The sequence below is a fragment of the Populus nigra genome, chromosome 9 (assembly GCF_951802175.1).
Source record: "Populus nigra chromosome 9, ddPopNigr1.1, whole genome shotgun sequence".
NCBI lineage: Eukaryota > Viridiplantae > Streptophyta > Magnoliopsida > Malpighiales > Salicaceae > Populus > Populus nigra.
The window spans coordinates 15,176,005-15,196,602 of NC_084860.1; the positions used below are offsets into that span (position 1 = coordinate 15,176,005).

Consider the following 20,598-nt stretch of genomic DNA (forward strand, 5'->3'; position numbering starts at 1 on the left):
TAAATTATTTTCAGAGATATTAAAATTATTTATAAAATAAAATAAAATTTTAAAATAGTAAAAAAATTACTTATATTTATTTATATTATTTAAAATGAATTAAAAATTATTTTTAGTTTTCCAGAAATAAAATACAAAACAATAAATTATTTGAATTATTATTAATTAGATTAACAAAACAAATTAGTCACTAAGTTGCGCAACCCTCTTCTCTTCCTCTCTTAAATCAAAGAAGTCTGGATTGATATTTTAAAGCAATGATTTTTTCCAGTTCAAATGCAAAACAATGAAGCAATTATCTTCATTTGAAAATACAAAAGAATATAGTTAGAACTGATACGATCGAATTAATAACCAAAAGATACAGTAATATGAGCTAATGAAACAGAATTTTTATTGTCATCTGTAACTTCTTGGTGAATCATAAATTTATATCTATGTTGATGAACACGGCATCTCACATACTATTACCAGTCGAAGTTGATTTTGCAGCTACAAAAACTTCCAGATTTACAAATAAGGCTATCTACAGCACGACCATCCACAGCAAAATGGGAAGAAAGCATTGTGTGAATACAAGGACCTTGCCACGGCATTTTCAAAGCCAGCCCAATCAGAAGTTCAGAGATGTTGAAAATTAGCAGAAGTGTTGCCATCTTCTAGCTATTTTTCCAACAAAAAAATCAACTGCTGGTGGGAAACCCTTCTTGTCCTGAATTTTAGCTTCAAGATTGGCTATCTAAGCTGTTGGACTATCAAATGCTTGTTTCTATAGAGTTGTCTTCGCAAATTTTTTGCATCCCAGTTTAGAAGCAGGGCCCCATCCAAAGAGCTCTTGAATACAGAAGTTCAAAAAGAGTGAGGCTATCTAAAAGCTATTTGCCAGAAAAATAGTTTTTGTGCAACTGCCAGTTTTTGTGCCTCCATCGGTCCATGCCTCTGGCGTCGGTACATGTCTTCCTCAGGTAGATGCAACATTCCTCTCATAACATTACCAAGGCTGCTTTTAAAGTTTTTCTTGTCATCGATATCATGGACAAACCCCCTATGTAGACCAAATTCAACATGGAAGTAAGGGAAGTCTTTGGGGATTGAACCACGAAGTCCTTTCTCACTTGTATCAGTGAGCTTCTTTGTGTTGTGTTGACTCCACTCATCTTCAGCTTCATGAATTGCCTGAAATGAACTTCAGTAATGTCACGACCCGAGTCCCGGATCCATGACCGGCACATAGGCAAGGTTCCCCTCCAAGGTTCCATACCTATGCGAACCCAAACTTACACACAACTTATCCTAACTCAATCAGAGTTCAACGCAGCATTAATAACAAAATCAACTTCATAATATAATTGAATTGTCTTAATACAAAAGTTTATAAAAGTTCAGAGTTTTGGAGCACTAACTAGACATAAAGGAAATGTACAAATTACTACCAAAAGAGCAGGTTCTGAAGGTCCAACAAAATGACCTGCTATCAAGCTATAAGCCTGAAAAGGATAAATAATGAGATGGTGAGTTCAACAACTCAGTGAGTAGATAACGTCCAATATACACACACGAGGTAATACAGCAATGAGAAATATATATACAAGTATGGATTTAGGTTCTTATGGAAGTGTTCTCAAATTGGCCATAACAAGAAGATCATATGGTAAAACTCGTCAGAAAATCAAAATGCAATGAGCATGAGGCTCCGTACTGTGGGATGATCAGTCCACACAGGTTGGTGACTCCCCCGACCAACTAGGGTTCAGATACGATGTGCACAAAGACTAACACTACCCTGTTAGCATGGGTATTCTGACTGACATACCATAGGTTCATAATCATAATCTAACAAACATATTCATATCTCAAAACTCAACTCATGACATCAATCAAATGAGGAGCTATCAATTCAGAAGTCAATTCAAAATATATGTTGGTTCATATCAAGAATTCAGATTCAATAATTGATCATGCTTTATCAAAACAAGGATAATAATTAACATATATATTATCAAGAAGCATGATCCAATTCATATTAGCAAATCAAATATTTATAATATTTCTCATGCATATGGAAAATTATCCACTCACCTGACTCAAAAGCAACAAAACTCAAAGCTGATATCGAAGAAAATCCTATTGACGTCCCGCCGGTAGAATATCAGGATTATCTGAATATAAAGGAGACATATTTAAGAATGACTCAAAAGAATATATATAACCTATTTAATACACTTATCTAAGGGTGTATTCCATAACCCTATATATTTTTGAACTAACTAGTTATCTTTCCTAAAAACCCAACATTTAACGGTTTTCCCGAAATCTAATCCATAATAAAACAATTAATAAAATTGGTAATAATTCACTAAATAACCCTCAATTATTCATCAAAATAATCTGAAAAAAAAGTAATATTACAGCTAGGGACTAATCTGTAATTTATCATATTCTTAAGGGTTAAATTGCAACTTTTGTCAAATTGGAGGACCAAACTAAAATTTATCATAAATCCATGAATATACTGAAATTATGTCCATAATTCATCCTCATTTCTGTCCAGATCATCTCATTATACTCCAGGGACCATTCTGGAATTTTACCAAATTTTTAGGATCAAATTGTAATTTTTGTCAAATTGGAGGACCAAATTGAAAGTGTTAAATTCTCTTATCTATACAGTAATTCTGTCCATAATTCATATGTTATTCTGTTCAGAATCTCGGAATAGGCTCCAGGGACCATTCTGCAAATTTTCCAAAGTTTGGGGACTAAACTGTAATTTTCCAAAATTGAGGGACCAAATTGAATTTTCATCATCTTCAACCTCCAACTCAGAATTCTCACAGGTTACCTACTGTTCTTGCCAAATTTCTAACTCAACATTCACCATTTACACAATTCATAACTCAAAATCATCACAATCTTCCATAATCAACTCATTAATCAATTACCCATAACAATTAACTCTATAACATTCAACTTAATTCATCAATTAACCCAAAACACAAATTTTCAAAACCCTAACATTTATCAAAACCAAAATTAAAAGCTCAATAATACAAATTTATACATTTAACAACTTAAACCTTACCTTTAAACTTATTTCCTCCAACTCCTTTTCTTTTTCCCTTATTTTCCCCTCTTTTCTCTTCTTCTTCTTCTTCCTCTTTCTCCCTTCTCTCTCCCGTCAGTTTTTACTCTAAATTTTCTGATCTCTTGTTTTTTTTTTTTTTTCTATTTATATATATTATGTATTTATACAATTACTACAATACCCTTCATTTAATTATACCCACTTCTAAACCACCAAGGGCTCTATAGCCTTTTCCTATCTATTTATATTCAAAACATTACAATCTCCCCACCTTATAAAAGTTTCGTCCTCGAAACTTAATAAAAAAAAATTGAATACTTACCGAGATTATCGAAAAGATGAGGATACTCCTCACGCATCTTATCCTCGAGCTCCCAGGTCGCTTCCTCACGTGAATGACCTTTCCATTTCACTTTCACTGAAGCTATATCCTTCGACCTAAGCTTCCTCACTTGTCGGTCGACTATAGCTTCTGGTTGCACCTCATAAACCATATCATCCCTCAATTCAATGGGATAAACCTCTAATACATGCGATGGATCTGACATATACTTCCTTAGCATGGAAACATGAAATACCGGATGAATAGCAGACAAGTTTGGTGGTAATGCTAACCTATAAGCAACCACCCCAACTCTCTCCAGAATCTCATACGGTCCAATGAATCGAGGACTCAACTTGCCTTTCTTCCCAAACCTGAATACTCCTTTTGTCGGTGATACTTTTAAGAACACACAATCACCCACTGAAAACTCTAAGTCACGCCTTCTTCTATCCGCGTAACTTTTCTGTCTACTCTGAGCTGTTTGAAGCTTCTTTCTAATTACCTCTATCTTCTCTGAGGTAATCTGAATCAACTCCGGTCCCATTAGCCTCTTCTCACCAACCTCAAACCAACAAACCGGTGATCTACACTTCCGACCATACAAAGCCTCATAAGGTGCCATCTCTATGCTAGCCTGATAACTGTTGTTGTAAGCAAATTCCACTAATGGTAGGAACTTACTCCAACCAACTCCAAAATCCATGACACAAGCCCTCAACATATCCTCCAAGATCTGAATAGTCCTCTCAGATTGACCATCTGTCTGAGGGTGAAAAGCTGTACTCAACTGCACTTTAGTACCCATAGCTTCTTGGAATTTCACCCAAAACCGCGATGTAAACTGTGGACCTCTATCAGACACTATTGAGATTGGCACTCCATGCAACCGTACAATCTCACTAATAAACAATTCCGCCAACTTTGCATATCCATACGTAATCTTAACTGGCAGAAAATGGGCTGATTTTGTCAACCTGTCAACAATCACCCATATTGAATCATAACCCTCCTGACTCCTAGGCAATCCTGTCACAAAGTCCATTGTGATCCTTTCCCACTTCCATTCTGGAATCAACAATGGTTGCAACAATCCAGGAGGTTTTTGGTGTTCACCCTTTACCCTCTGACAGGTCAAACACCTAGAAATAAAATCTGCTACATCAGCTTTCATCCTATTCCACCAATAACACACCTTAAGGTCTTTATACATCTTGGTGGAACCTGGATGCATTGTGTAAACTGTCTGATGTGCCTCTACCATCAATTCTCTCCTCAGATCATCTACATCAGGTACACAAAGTCTATCCCTATATCTCAGCACATCATCATCACCTATCACAAAACCTGCAGCTTTACCCTGCTCAACCTCATTTCTAATCCTGAGTAGTGAATCATCTTTCTTCTGAGCTGCTTTTATCTTATCAAACAAATCTGACTTAACCTGAAAATGAGCAACCATTGCTCCAGCTTCACTAAGATCAAATCTGACTCCTTCATCCACCAACTCATGCAGCTCCCTAATCAGAGGTCTTCGTACCTCCTGAATATGAGCTAAGCTCCCTGATGATTTTCTAATCAAAGCATCGGCAACTACATTTGCCTTACCTGGGTGGTAATGTATGGTACAATCATAATCCTTCAGCAGTTCCATCCATCTCCTCTGCCTCAGGTTTAGATCTCTCTGCTGAAAGATATATTTCAAACTCTTGTGATCTGTGAAGATCTCACAAGTTTCACCATACAAGTAGTATCTCCAAATCTTCAAGGCAAAAATTACAGCCGCCATCTCTAAATCATGTGTAGGATAGTTCTGTTCATGTTTCTTCAGCTGCCGTGAAGCATAGGCAATAACCTTGCCATGCTGCATTAGAACACATCCTAACCCCACTCTCGAAGCATCACAATACACTGTGTAACCACCAGAACCAGATGGTACTGCCAGAATAGGCGATGTAGTCAATCTCTCTTTCAACTCTAAGAAACTTTTCTCACAAGCTTCAGACCACTGAAACTTAACATTTTTCTGCGTTAACTTAGTCAATGGTGCAGAAATCCGAGAAAAGTTCTCCACAAACCTCCGATAATAGCCGGCCAACCCTAAGAAACTTCTTATCTCTGTCGCCGAAGTAGGCCTAAGCCACTGCTTAACTGCCTCAATCTTTTGAGGATCAACCTCAATCCCATTCCTTGACACTACATGCCCAAGAAATGCTACACTCTCCAACCAAAACTCACTCTTTGAGAACTTGCCATACAACTGATGATCTCGCAAAGTTTGAAGCACCATTCTCAAGTGCTGCTCATGCTCCTCCCTAGACCTTGAATACACCAAAATATCATCAATAAAAACTATCACAAATCGATCAATAAACTGGCCAAACACTCTATTCATCAAATCCATAAAAGCTGCTGGTGCATTCGTCAACCCAAAAGACATCACTAAGAACTCATAATGACCATACCGAGTTCTGAAAGCTGTTTTTGAAATGTCCTCATCTCTTATCCTCAACTGATGATACCCAGATCGAAGATCGATCTTAGAAAAGAATTGAGCTCCCTGCAATTGGTCAAACAAATCATCTATGCGAGGGAGTGGGTATCTATTTCGAACTGTCACCCGATTCAGTTGCCTATAATCTATACACAACCTCAATGACCCATCCTTCTTCTTCACAAACAACACTGGGGCTCCCCAAGGGGACACACTTGGTCGAATAAACTTTTTATCCAACAAATCCTGCAGTTGCTCCTTTAGCTCCCTCAATTCTGCTAGTGCCATTCTATATGGTGCCATTGATATCGGTTCAGTATCCGGAACCAAATCAATACAAAACTCAATTTCCCTATACGGAGGCAATCCAGGTAAGTCATCGGGAAAGACATCAATAAACTCCCTAACTATAGGGACTTGGTCTAATTGGGGAACTTCTTTCTCTACATCCACTATATATGCTAGGTAGCACTGTATCCCTTTTCTAGCCATTTTCCTCGAGATAGCTGACAACATAATTGATGGAGACCCAATCTTATCTCCTTGAAATACCAACCCAACTTCTTTATCTAGATCAAACATTATTTTCTTACCCCAATAATTTACCGAAGCCCTATGCTTTGCCAACCAATCCATTCCCAAAATCACATCAAAATCAACCATATCTAAGAAATTTAAGTCTCTCATAAAGATCTTATCTCCAATCTCTATTTCACAATCCAGATACACATACTTCACTAATATTAATTCATATAAGGGAGTAGCAATTGAAATTGAGGATCTTAATAAAGCTGGTTGCTTATCTAAGCTCATGACAAAAATATAGGGACACAAACAAATGAGTTGTACCCATATTAAATAATATTTTTTTTTTTTGCTTCAAAAAAAGGCAAACAACAAGAATATATTGAGGTGCGGATGTACTACCCCGCCTCCTATACCTTACATTTCTAAACTGTACAATAGGGACATCATCTTTATTGTCATCTACTCTAATAGTATCAGTTATTCATCTATTCCTCGGCATATCTTCTAATAAATGAGAGCATTTAAGTCATGCTAGAACAAATAGCATGATAATTATCACAAAATTATAAGAAAGCATATCTATCACAAGAAAGAAGACATGCTTGACGAGAATACAAAATTTCAAAGACAACAAACAAGACGATACGGATCCTAATGCTCCACTTATTATGAAATTTAATTATATTATTGTTTCTTTAACCTAAAGCTCTGATACCACGTTTGTCACGACCCGAGTCCCGGATCCATGACCGGCACATAGGCAAGGTTCCCCTCCAAGGTTCCATACCTATGCGAACCCAAACTTACACACAACTTATCCTAACTCAATCAGAGTTCAACGCAGCATTAATAACAAAATCAACTTCATAATATAATTGAATTGTCTTAATACAAAAGTTTATAAAAGTTCAGAGTTTTGGAGCACTAACTAGACATAAAGGAAAGGTACAAATTACTACCAAAAGAGCAGGTTCTGAAGGTCCAACAAAATGACCTGCTATCAAGCTATAAGCCTGAAAAGGATAAATAATGAGATGGTGAGTTCAACAACTCAGTGAGTAGATAACGTCCAATATACACACACGAGGTAATACAGCAATGAGAAATATATATACAAGTATGGATTTAGGTTCTTATGGAAGTGTTCTCAAATTGGCCATAACAAGAAGATCATATGGTAAAACTCGTCAGAAAATCAAAATGCAATGAGCATGAGGCTCCGTACTGTGGGATGATCAGTCCACACAGGTTGGTGACTCCCCCGACCAACTAGGGTTCAGATACGATGTGCACAAAGACTAACACTACCCTGTTAGCATGGGTATTCTGACTGACATACCATAGGTTCATAATCATAATCTAACAAACATATTCATATCTCAAAACTCAACTCATGACATCAATCAAATGAGGAGCTATCAATTCAGAAGTCAATTCAAAATATATGTTGGTTCATATCAAGAATTCAGATTCAATAATTGATCATGCTTTATCAAAACAAGGATAATAATTAACATATATATTATCAAGAAGCATGATCCAATTCATATTAGCAAATCAAATATTTATAATATTTCTCATGCATATGGAAAATTATCCACTCACCTGACTCAAAAGCAACAAAACTCAAAGCTGATATCGAAGAAAATCCTATTGACGTCCCGCCGGTAGAATATCAGGATTATCTGAATATAAAGGAGACATATTTAAGAATGACTCAAAAGAATATATATAACCTATTTAATACACTTATCTAAGGGTGTATTCCATAACCCTATATATTTTTGAACTAACTAGTTATCTTTCCTAAAAACCCAACATTTAACGGTTTTCCCGAAATCTAATCCATAATAAAACAATTAATAAAATTGGTAATAATTCACTAAATAACCCTCAATTATTCATCAAAATAATCTGAAAAAAAAGTAATATTACAGCTAGGGACTAATCTGTAATTTATCATATTCTTAAGGGTTAAATTGCAACTTTTGTCAAATTGGAGGACCAAACTAAAATTTATCATAAATCCATGAATATACTGAAATTATGTCCATAATTCATCCTCATTTCTGTCCAGATCATCTCATTATACTCCAGGGACCATTCTGGAATTTTACCAAATTTTTAGGATCAAATTGTAATTTTTGTCAAATTGGAGGACCAAATTGAAAGTGTTAAATTCTCTTATCTATACAGTAATTCTGTCCATAATTCATATGTTATTCTGTTCAGAATCTCGGAATAGGCTCCAGGGACCATTCTGCAAATTTTCCAAAGTTTGGGGACTAAACTGTAATTTTCCAAAATTGAGGGACCAAATTGAATTTTCATCATCTTCAACCTCCAACTCAGAATTCTCACAGGTTACCTACTGTTCTTGCCAAATTTCTAACTCAACATTCACCATTTACACAATTCATAACTCAAAATCATCACAATCTTCCATAATCAACTCATTAATCAATTACCCATAACAATTAACTCTATAACATTCAACTTAATTCATCAATTAACCCAAAACACAAATTTTCAAAACCCTAACATTTATCAAAACCAAAATTAAAAGCTCAATAATACAAATTTATACATTTAACAACTTAAACCTTACCTTTAAACTTATTTCCTCCAACTCCTTTTCTTTTTCCCTTATTTTCCCCTCTTTTCTCTTCTTCTTCTTCTTCCTCTTTCTCCCTTCTCTCTCCCGTCAGTTTTTACTCTAAATTTTCTGATCTCTTGTTTTTTTTTTTTTTTTCTATTTATATATATTATGTATTTATACAATTACTACAATACCCTTCATTTAATTATACCCACTTTTAAACCACCAAGGGCTCTATAGCCTTTTCCTATCTATTTATATTCAAAACATTACAAGTAACTAGTGCAAGTATTTGTTAGGAATGGACAAGTGAACATGTAAAGGAGTGCGCAAGTCATGTATTTGTCCTCGTATACGAGCAACATCTACATATGTGAATGGCTGGTGCTGACATTGTTCCCAGAAAGAAAGCTACTGGGTTGATATCAGAAGCATGCACAAAATCTTGCATGGATATAAATTACTTTTCATTATGGTTTCTTCCTGCTGTTATATATTCATCACTTTGACCCCATTTACTTTCAACAAGTTGCTAAATATTAGAGAACATTATTGTTACAGTGCAGTGGCAATCCTGCTGTTATATATTCATCAAAGTGCACTCAATCAATAGTTACTAGCAGATCAGCTCTTCTCCTCTTTGGAGATAATCCGGTAAAATCTAGAAAACTAAAAAAGGGAAGCAAAAATTGATTCATCAAAAACAGGAAATTAATAAGAAAAGGCTACCCTTCTTAAAATAGAGAGGGGCTTGCCTAGCAATTTCTCGAGGCAAAGGAATACACTCGATAAAACAATGGCGCCTTTGTTTTGACAAGCTGATCACTGTTTCAAGAAACATTAAATCCTTCTCTTGCTTGGAGAACATCATCATAAGGCATTTCTTGAAATTGTGAATTTCTTCCCACACATTATTGTCAACATTCCTTGCGGCCGAGTCATGCTGTAAAGACAAAAACCAGGTGAAGAGCAGAAATGACAGAAGGTTCACCTATGGCATTCCTAGAAATAGTGACCTGGCACAACAGGCTGCCACTGAGGCAACAACAAATATGTGAAGTTTGCTATCGACACAACAAGATGTTTTGGCCGGTTTGGATTCTCAAAGATGAAATGAAAGCGTTCTTGCTGAGTCAAAATGCGCTTTGCGAGATCATTCTTCTCAGAGACCTTGTGATCACTGTCTCTGCCCTTCTTATGGGGCTTACTCCTTGGGCCATTTTCAAAATCATATTCATCGTCAGCCTGACCATTGAGCGAGATGCCTATCAGCATCTTCATCCTCCTTTCTTCTCGCAGAAACACCTTGAATAGCATATCTGAAAAGAACAATACGAGAGAAATCATTGTAAAAGTGATGAGCATAAATTGCAAATTTTCGAAAATAAGAAAAACAAATGGCATGTGGAGTTGCTGAATCAAGTTGAGCAAACTTAAGTATTTGATAGAAGCTCAAAAAACATACATATTTAATTGGAAAATCACGTGTAAAGTTACCTGTTTGTGCCACTGACTATCTGAGGTCTTTTAGAATTTTCTCCGGCACCTTGCTTCGCCTTGATGTTCTCAGCCTCTTACTGATAAAACAAAGCAAATGAAACCAGCTAATCGCCAATAAAAAGTTCGTGCATTTACAATTTGCTCCAAAGTTCGTGCATTTACCTCCTGAAGCTTGATTCTAAGGGTGAAACAAAAGTAAGTAAAAGTGGAAACATTGTCTCACCATAACTTTCTCAGCTTCTTCATGCTTTCCTTTCATGCGAAGCTGCAAAGCCTTAGATGCCAACTGGTTTTCACCTAGTGTCTCCTTAACCAACATACTACTCCACATTCTCCTCTTGGTTTGTATAGGAACCAACAGAACCACCAGCATCCTCATTCTGCTTAACAAGAATTTTGCTCATAAAACTTCCATCATCACCAAACTTATTCAAGGTAGATGCTGCAGCAGAAACAAGGGCTGCATCCTTAGGAGACATATTTTGACTTTTTCGTTTTCTCCGTGACAAAGTGCCATGGACTTCGAAGCTCAAATCTCAGGATGGCGGACAGATACATCCTTCAAGTAGCCTCGCCAGTTTTCTGATGATAACAATCATATTAATTATATGGAAGCGAAGGAGTAATTTATATTCAGGAGATATGAAAGCAATTTTTTGCTCACCCCACAACTGCTTTATATAAAAAAAATGGTTTCAATGAGTTGCCAGTGCCTTAATTTTTCTCCTACTTTGACCATCTGCCATTGCGTCTTGTTCCTCGCATTACATTACCAGATTACTATGTCCGGAGGTGTCATTCTTGAGGGAGGTTTACTATCGACTTGACATGACAGTTTCTTAGAGACCCGAGGCTCACAGACTTATGCATCACCCCTCTGATTTCCAGGACACATACTGAGATACTCATTTATCATATGACTTGTTTCTTTCGTTAGTCTATACACTCAGATCAACATTTTTTCAGTATGTATACTTGTGGGTTGCATGTTAAGACAGATGACCATCTGTTTTTTCAGTGTCATTTCTCTATTTGGTTTGAGGTGCTATTGCAAACAGGACCTTTCTAGGCTGGCCTACTATGATATGATAATATTTACTTCTGCTTGCTAGGTTAGTATTCTCGGCCACGATTTACTTCATCTGATATAAAAAGAATAACCAGGTCTTCCACCAGTTATATCAATCTTACCAAGATGTTAATGAGAAGATTTTTGACCTTGTCCGATCCTGCTTGGTGAAGTTCGAACCAAGGTATCAAATTCCCTTGATCTCAAGTACATTTGGCGTCTTCCAATATCATGAGGTCTCTTTCATTTTTTGCTGTCATCCGAGTTCTACTTTTCAAGTTTGCTATTGTTGCTTACTCGATAGCCTAGTTATGGATTTTCTAGAAACTGGTTGACCGATTCTCAGGTTTCTGAATTTATAATTTTTTATTTGAATAATCGATTGATCAATCTTGCATCTTGGATTTTCTAGAAACCGGTAGACTGATTACCATGTCGTTGCTATGATTGTCTGTTTTTTAGACTTTTAAGATTTCTTACTTTTACTTTGTTTTTTTGTTGGCTAAGGTCATTTAGATCTGGATCATAGACCTTTGTACTTTTTGGAGTATGCCGTAATACTTTGTTCAGTTTTACCTTTAATACAATTACACTTGTAAAAAAATAAAAAACGTCTTGATCCTCGTTTAATCCCTTTTTTTTTTTTTTATTGCATGCAGATGAGCACGAGAAGGGGCGGCCATCCGAGATGCTGCAGAGAGTCAGGGACGGCCAATTGACCGAGGGAACCCCATCTTCTTCCGCAACCTGTAAAATTTTCATGTCACGGGTAAGGTAGGATGATGAAATGACCTAAAATAATATTTAGAATTATAGTAATGAATGTTTTTTAAAGTTTTTTTTAAAAAAAAATGCTTTAAAATATTTTTTTATTTTTTATTTTTTATTTTTTTTTAACATCAACACAGTGCAAAATCATAAAAAAAATATTTAATTTTAAAAAAACTTGAAAAAAAAATACTTTTTAAATGTAAAATACAAACTCCAAGTCGAGGAGGGTCTCTAGTTCCCATCATATGCTGATCTTCCACATTTCGGACTGCTATTTAACATCAAAGGAGAAACCAACTGTTTTTATGCGATTGTAATTTCCAATCTAATTGCTCCCCTATTGACATCCAAATTCTACAAAAAGAATCAATCTTGTTTGAACAAAGAATTTCAAATGGAAGAAGAATAAACACCTAACTGCTACCAACGCACAAGTTAATACATTTAAGGGATTTTGAAATGTGAATCCACTGAGCCCCGACTGAAATTGCTGGCTTAATTTACTATCTGTTTTCAGCTCCATTAATCCATCTGCTGAAATTGCAATTTGGTCTCCATGTGTGAACGCAATTTGGCAGCTTTCGTGCAATTCCCCACGATTCCCTCCAAATGTGGATACCACCACCAAATGACTTGAAGGGTAATTTACACTCCCATGATATCAGCAACCTGGATAACACAAGTGAAGGACTTCCTTAATTTCTACATTAATCTGAAGTTCACAGAATAACGTTAATTTGTGTGTGTTTGTATAAATTCTAAATGGGAAAACCACAAATTAATTATTGATAGGGTCTTAGCTTACCTCTTTCAGATTAACCCTCGTCATCTGAACTGGAACTAGAATCTCCCATTCGTCGCTCTGCAATTGCTGGAAATAGCCGCTGTCGAATATCAGGCGAGGGTTGCTGGTGCTTATGAGAGGGAGATGATGCAGTTGACGCCTCTTTTTTCCGTGTTTTTGCTGACCTCTTTTGTGCCTCTCCCACCTCTTTGCATACCTTATCTAATATTATTAAGAAGTCTCGTACAACGATGAATAATCGTAAACCCTCATCTTTCCCGGCATTCCCATAGAAATAATCACCAGTGCTCTTCACCAGAGCCGCAATTCTTTTTTCTTCTTCCAGAAGCGACATGATATCAACCTCAGCATTCTGCACAAAACTTTTTAATGTTTCATGGAATCCACTATTTTCCTCTAAATTCTTCATGTCTTTATTCAGGAAATTTCTGGTTACTACCACTGACTGCCCAAGTTTAGCCACAGATCCTGTTAAGCTGTCAGCATCCACAACCGCTGCTCTTTTGACATTTTCTAGTTCACTGCTCAATTGAGAAACAACCTGAAGACCAAGACTGCTATAGTTGTCTTCTGTATCAGGGGAAATGTCCTCAAGGAGATCGTCTGTTTTTACACTGACACTGGAGATGCTCCGGCTCTCTCGTCCAGCACGAGCAGCTCTCACACCTTCTGAGCGAATTATCTCCTGAACAACAAAGTGTAAGAGAGTAGTCTTCCCATCTATTCCCTTTACATCAGATAATTTCAAAAGTGTGTCAAGCTTGAACGCTTGTGCACCACCACGAAATGTTCCATCATTCATTCGGTTGCCTGTTTTAAGAACAGCTTCTAGAAGCTTGAGGAACAACCGATTATTTCTGAGTTCCTTGCAAGCAACCTGCCATATTAGATGGAGATGGCATCGCATTAGATTTTGGCAAGTGGAGAAATTCAAGAAATTGCCAGAAAAGAGAGTCCATTGTGAGATGCGGGGACTTTATCATAACCAAGAGAAACTGACCACCTCTACATGCTAGTATATTCAGATTTTACAAATGTAGGAATATTTTTATACAGCCAGGCATCTTATATGCAAGAACATGCATACGTTCTAAAAGCCAAACTTAAGTCAGTATTCTACAAATGCTATCTTTTCTATCATATCCTACCCATCCTCTAATGTCTAATAAGTGGCTGGTCTCTTTCGCTCTATGCATTAGCAGGGATGCATGCACTTTCCAAGTCACATATGAAGGGAAACCGATACAAGGCACCAAACTGATATCAATATGCAATTTTTTTTTTTTGCAAAAAATACTGTTGTGGCTCTCCACCAAAACTTTTCTAAGTAATATTTTAAAGATTTTTTAAAATACATCTCCACAATTTGGCATGCCTTTCCAAAATCATGAAGCTCCACAACGGTCTGCTTCCCCATATGTAGAAAAAGTGCAACTATCAAGTTCATCATCAGACCATGAGCATGGATATCTCCAACGCAGTGTTAAAAATGACAACCAACATTTACAAGCAAGAATTAAACCAAGTGCTGAAAAGAATACAGTATCCATTTTCGTACCTCTAAGGTTTCAAAAGACTCTTTAGTGGTAGCAACCTCTTCCTGTAGAATGCACATGAAAAGCAGGGCTTCCAGTCGTTTAAAAGCAAATGGTATGTCAACCAATGCTTTTAGGAACCTCTCAGCAGGCCCAAGTTGAGAAAGTTCACCACTGTAGAGCCTAAGCTTCAGTTCTTCATCTGCTGTGGGTGCCATCCTCAACAAATTTTGAAGAAGCTCTACAGGAAGCTCATTTCCTGCATTAACTAACAGAGGTTAGAATATGTTGATGCATTAAAACCAAAGGACACTATTGCAACTCAAATTCCACAACCAATGAAATGGGGTAATTACATACCATCCACACAGCCACACCATCATTAAAAGCAGCCATACTAGACAGGAATGGTGTGTAAAAAGATTTTCCTAGACAAGGAACGGGACAAACAAAACCACCACAAAGTAAACCCCCCCCCCCCCCCCCAAAAAAAAAAAAAAAAAAAAAAAAACAAATAAATAAATTGAAATTCTTAGGAAATGGAGCAATTTAACTTATCCATGAATGTATGTCTACTGAAAGAAACAAAGAGAGTTGATCACCTTCACGAAGTGCGTCACAGACTTCCTCTATTGTCACATTCAGTGCCCGCAAGAGAATAGACAAATTTTGTGCCTTTTTCGGATCAAGTATTTGAATATACTGGGGTGAAGGATCTTGAGAAGAAGACTCTTTCTTGTGTTCATTTTTGTTTTTATCAGGTGCATATCCAAATAGGGTTTCTATCATTTCCTCATTGAACCTGTATAAAACATATTCAGCAGCAAAGATTATTTAGAGATTCATGAACAACAAAATTAAAATTAAAAATTAAAATTGTAACTCACTGGAATGATCCTGATTTAATCTGATGCCAAACCATTGAATGATCAGGGTTGGCTAGAACTTTATCCCAGAAAAATGGCTTTAGTTTGGTTTTAGGAGCATCAGCATCAGCATCATCCCCCAAACCAGCTCCTTCACTAGATGCACTATTGGAAGGACGCTTTGATCCAAGAGGGGGTCGAGGAGCCTTTGGACCTGGGGGCATTGGTGGTGGTGGTCGAGGAGCGGAACCTCCAGTTGGAGGTGGTGGAGGGCGTGGACCAGGTTTCACTCCCGGAGCAATAGGTGGTGGAGGAGGTGAACCACGGGGAGGAAGGGGCACACTACTGGATGATTTTGCAGGGGCAGGTGGTGCAGGAGGGGGAGGGGGAGGGGAAGGAGTAGGACCAGCCCTACTGGGAGGAGGCCTGAGATTAGCAGGCGGTTCATGGGGAAGCGGTTCTGCCCTTCCAGGGGGAGGCTTCAGAAAAGGGTTGCTGCCTGTCCTTCCTGGTGGAGGTGGTACAAGTATGTTCATCTTGTTGTCAGTAGAGAATTTGGCAGCACCACTAACAACTCCTAACGACAGACTTTCATCTAACGATACATTCTGAGCATCAGAGTTATAAAAATTGCTCTCGAAAGATGATCCCCTTTTCTCATGGTTTGATATATTACCAAGAGATTGATGACCGAGCTTTTCTTCTTTGATAGAATTTCCTAAACCAAAAGTTTTATGTGTGGAACCTGGAAGATCAAATTTTGAAGCAATATCAGGACTGTATTAAAGAATTGTAGATTAAAAGAAAACATATGACAGTTCATTTACTAACCAACAGAATAGTCACTTAAGCTTATGCTAAGAAGGGGCCTTTCATCATTTCGTCCCGCACCAGATCCTCTCCTACAAACCGCAGTACAGAACAAGAAGAACAATGCTGCAAGAACAAATGTCACTGCAGCAGTCACAAGTACTGCAATGAGAACTGTTTTATTGTTATTTTTTCCATTATCTGGTTCAATACTTGGACCAGAAGTTAGACCTCCAGAAGAGTTTTCGCTGAGACTGAGAGGAGGTGGTGATAGTCGAGGAAAAAATAGCTCCTGCGGTGAAGGGGCAGGGTTTGGAGTGGAAACCGGAGAAAGAGCCAGATCTGGAGCTGGTGCAGGGCTAGGAATCAGGGATCCAACAGCAGGCGCTGGGGCTGGAGCCTCTGCAATGCTCTGAAGCAAATTCCTTCTTGCACCAGCATGCCTATGAAATAACGAATTTGGAGAAGTTGAGTGATAAATATCTGCATCGCCTTCATCTCCAGAAACATGGAACAGAAAACTGTTCTTTCTTATACAATCTAAAAGAGTTTCCTTTAACTGGGGATGCAGGACTTTAATCAATCTCTGACTGTTTTCTTTTGCCACTAACCAGCCCTTTGAGCTAAGTTCATCGGCCCCACTAAATGTTTCCTCTGGTAAAAAGAAGTTAGGATTTCCACCAGCTTCCTTCAGACGAATCAAATCTACTTTGCAAATGATGCATAGTAGCTCTGCCTGCAATCCAAAACAAATTCAACTAATATTTGCCCATTTGAGAAAGAACTGGTATTTCAGATGCACATTAAGAAGCAGACATATATAAATATGAATTAAGAACAACCAGTAGACATGTGAGGTTGCATCTCTCTCTCTCTCTCTCTCTCTCTCTCACTCACACACACACACACACACACACACACACACACATATTAAGAACAAGAAAATAAGTAAGCAAAAGAACATAAGCAAATGAAGGCTATGCCATATTTGCAGGGGGGAAGAGCGAGAGCGAGAGAAGACAACGTAATCAGTACAAAGGAAGAACTTGGAAGAGCATATCCCTACTTCGGCATAGACATAAGCATGTGCAAAATGGATATAATCATGGATGCAATGGTGCATAATACACCTCAGGTCAAAGTTTATTGTGGTATTATGATCTTATCAATGATCAATGTTTATCTTCAACAATGACTAGTTTTCAGAAAAAAAATAATTATTGTTGCTTTTTATATGACAAAAGAATTCAATAATCACAACTGTTCCATCTGATCCTCCCCTCCTCCAGTGCCCAAAATTAATATTTAAGAAAAAATTCACAAGGCCCTAAACAAAGAAGAAAAGGGAAGAAATTCAGGACTGAGAGTAAACAGTATTGTGATCGTGATTCACGAGGGGTGCAACAAGGTTAAATCATACATCTCGATGAAATGTTACATAAGTATAACTCATTGTGACATAAATTTATCAGCCAATAGTCATATTATACAAATAATTTAACACCGATTTGCATAATTATGATGAATCTAAACCTTTGAACCATGAACCATACACGCCATAACTCTCATTTCTAGTTTGTAAGAGGCATAAACAGCAGTTTGACATCCCCAACTGACAATCTATCAGCATGCAAAAGGGTATTTGAACCTCGATATCCTCGATTGTTATCACAAATTTATTTAACTGTAAGCAATATAATTATGTAAGAGTACGTATGGTATAAAGTCCTACCGTGTCCTTATCTACATCTCCAGTTGCTGGATTAACTAATTGCCTCAAAAACACTTCCTCTGTCCTTCCTCTGTAATCCAAGCTCACCACCACCGTTGCACATAGCAGAATCACCAAGAAACTGAAACAACTTGACTTCTTATGAACCACTTGTTGTTGATTCATCCTTGTAAGCATGAAATATCCTTCTCATTTCATCAATAGTTAAACCCCTGGTAGAAGGATCAAAACCCTTACAACACCTTCAAAACACACAAAACCAACCAAAGAAGCTTCAAGCTTTTGACTGAATTCAACTTTTATCAGGACAAACCTCTTGACACAACCCAACCACCAAAATCTAGATGCTAATTCTCAAAAACCCAGATAAAGTTTTTGCCTAAAAATTCAAACTTGGAATCAAAACTCAATTCACCGAACAAGACTCAGAATATATCTCCTCAAACAGGTCAAAAAATAGAATCAAATAACATAAATAGCGAAACCCACAAAGAATTTACAGAAAAAAAAAATAGAACAAGTTTTTGCCTTATTGAGGACCTGTGACATACGTAGAAAATCCAAAATGTGAAGGAGATTGGTAAGAAAAACAAAAGGGTGTTAGATTTTGACTAGATCCAATCAAATGAAGCTCAAAAGGAACGTCGGCTGTGCATGAATAGACAATGTTGTTGACCTGGAAAACGGTGAATTTTTCTTTTTTGTCTCTCTCTTTCTTCAATAAGGTTTCATTGAAAAGTAAGAGCTGACAAAGAATTCAAGAAAAATCGTAAATTTTCACTTTTTTTATTGCAATGAAACCTTATTCTTTTGAAACTTGTTGATTGATGTTGGTGGGCTTCTTGAGATAAAACTTAAAAGATAGAAAGAGCGAGAAAGAAGAGATAGATGGACGCGGTCAGGATAACCCAAATACTAGATTTTGTTTTTTTCACTTAAAAATCCTTCTCTCTTTCTAGAAAAAGAAATCGAGCCTTCTTTTTTTTTTGAAAATCTTTTGACTAGTGATTGTCGACTCTTGGAGCGTGTTTGTCAATATAATTGCGGGTGCTTTTTAAATAATTTTTTGTGCTGAAATACATGTTAATGATGTTTTTTTATTTTTAAAAAATTATTTTTGACATCAGCACATCAAAACGATCTAAAAAGTACAAACCGTACTTAATTTTAGCAAAAATATATATATATATTTCAAATTTTTTGAAAACACAGCCACAACCGTGTTCTCAAACACTGCCTTAACTATGATCAGCAGTGGTGATTAGGATATAATAATTTTTTTATAAAATATTTTTTTATTTAAAAATATATTAAAATAATTTTTTTTATTTTTTAAAAATTATTTAAATCTTATTCTCAAACAATGTCTTACATAAGTCTATGTTGTGGTCCGCACTAAAATACTTATAAACGTAAAAGAAAATAATCAGGTGGCAATTAATAGGTTAATCTTCAAATTTTTTTACCCAACATTTTATGTATCAAATTAAATAATTTGAAATTTATGTCGACGCGTGTGGATTATACCATGCCGAGTGTGGACAGTGGAATTCTATGATGTCTCTTTTTTATTAGAGCAGCAGCAGCAGCAGCAGTGCCAGGTGTCGATTCGTTGGGCTCACGGGTGGGTTCCTTCTTCGTGTTATTCAACACGTCGCCCACCTACCCCCCCGCTTCCCCTGCTTCTTATGGTGAGGAATTCTAGCAGCATCTGCCACTGGCCGTTGCTTTGGACTCATGTTTGCTATTATATTAATTAAAATAGTTTTTTTTATTTTTTAAAATTTATTTCGAAAACATAAAAGAATCATTTAAAAAAATCAACTTTTTACTGAACACGGTTTTGACCACGTTACTGAGCGTGTTTGTTTCTAAAGTAGTTTAAGTGGGTGTGATTTAAAAAAAATATAAAAAAAATATTAGTTGTAGTTAGTTAGATTTAGATATGTATTTGATAAAAATTATGGTTAAAATTTATGTGTAACAAAAAAACATATATAAAATATTTGGTGTAAGTATAGTTGCAGTTGCTTTTCAAAGTGTTTTTTACTTGAAAATGAATTAAAATAATATATTTTTTATTTTAAAAAAAATTATTTTTTATATCAGCTCATCAAAATGATCTGAAAACACTAAAAATATATCAATTTGAAGTAAAATAAATTTTAATGTTTTAAAAAAATGCTTTTAAAATGCAAAAAAAAGGTAAAATTTTATAAAACTTAATTAAAAAAATATATAAGAATTACTTCACAAAAACTACATTTCAAACTTAAATTTTTAATAAGCCTCTAATACAAAAGACAATTAATTTATTACTAAATACTTTGTTATGTTTGTTTCATCGAAACATAAAAATCGATAAAAAAAAAAAAAACGCAGCCTAAGAATCCAATAATATCATGGATTCTGCCTCCATTTCTTCGTATGCTTCTTCTCCTTGCCTACTCGTGAACTTTGCTCCCCTTAACGACGGCTTGTA

At 36.4% G+C, this 20,598-nt stretch overlaps 1 protein-coding gene, 1 long non-coding RNA gene and 1 pseudogene across 2 annotated transcripts; all 3 read right to left on the reverse strand.

Annotated features, from left to right (window-relative positions):
- Nucleotides 1-495: 495 nt before the first annotated feature.
- LOC133702789 (uncharacterized) lies at nucleotides 496-11,274 on the reverse strand (annotated as a pseudogene).
- Nucleotides 1,321-7,652, reverse strand: LOC133702648 (uncharacterized). The gene is made up of 2 exons (XR_009843775.1): nucleotides 7,514-7,652; nucleotides 1,321-2,079 (listed from the first exon to the last, which is right to left on the reverse strand). It is a non-coding gene; the product is annotated as an uncharacterized LOC133702648 (long non-coding RNA).
- Nucleotides 11,275-12,668: 1,394 nt separating the features above from the next.
- LOC133702647 (formin-like protein 5) lies at nucleotides 12,669-19,030 on the reverse strand. The gene is made up of 7 exons (XM_062126953.1): nucleotides 18,117-19,030; nucleotides 16,406-17,120; nucleotides 15,596-16,319; nucleotides 15,311-15,510; nucleotides 14,732-14,967; nucleotides 13,174-14,050; nucleotides 12,669-13,037 (listed from the first exon to the last, which is right to left on the reverse strand). The coding sequence occupies exons 1-6, from the start codon at nucleotides 18,291-18,293 to the stop codon at nucleotides 13,184-13,186; spliced, it is 2,919 nt and encodes a 972-aa protein (XP_061982937.1). The 5' UTR covers nucleotides 18,294-19,030; the 3' UTR covers nucleotides 12,669-13,037; nucleotides 13,174-13,183.
- Nucleotides 19,031-20,598: the final 1,568 nt, after the last annotated feature.

Bases quoted from the DNA above. Each gene is read 5' to 3' on its own strand.
- LOC133702647 (XM_062126953.1), bottom strand. From the start codon at position 18,293: ATGCTTACAAGGATGAATCAACAACAAGTGGTTCATAAGAAGTCAAGT. The intron at 17,121-18,116 runs GTAGGACTTTAT...TTTGGATTGCAG, and splicing joins GAGATGTAGATAAGGACACG to GCAGAGCTACTATGCATCAT. The intron at 14,968-15,310 runs GTGATCAACTCT...TAGTTAATGCAG, and splicing joins CTGTGACGCACTTCGTGAAG to GAAATGAGCTTCCTGTAGAG.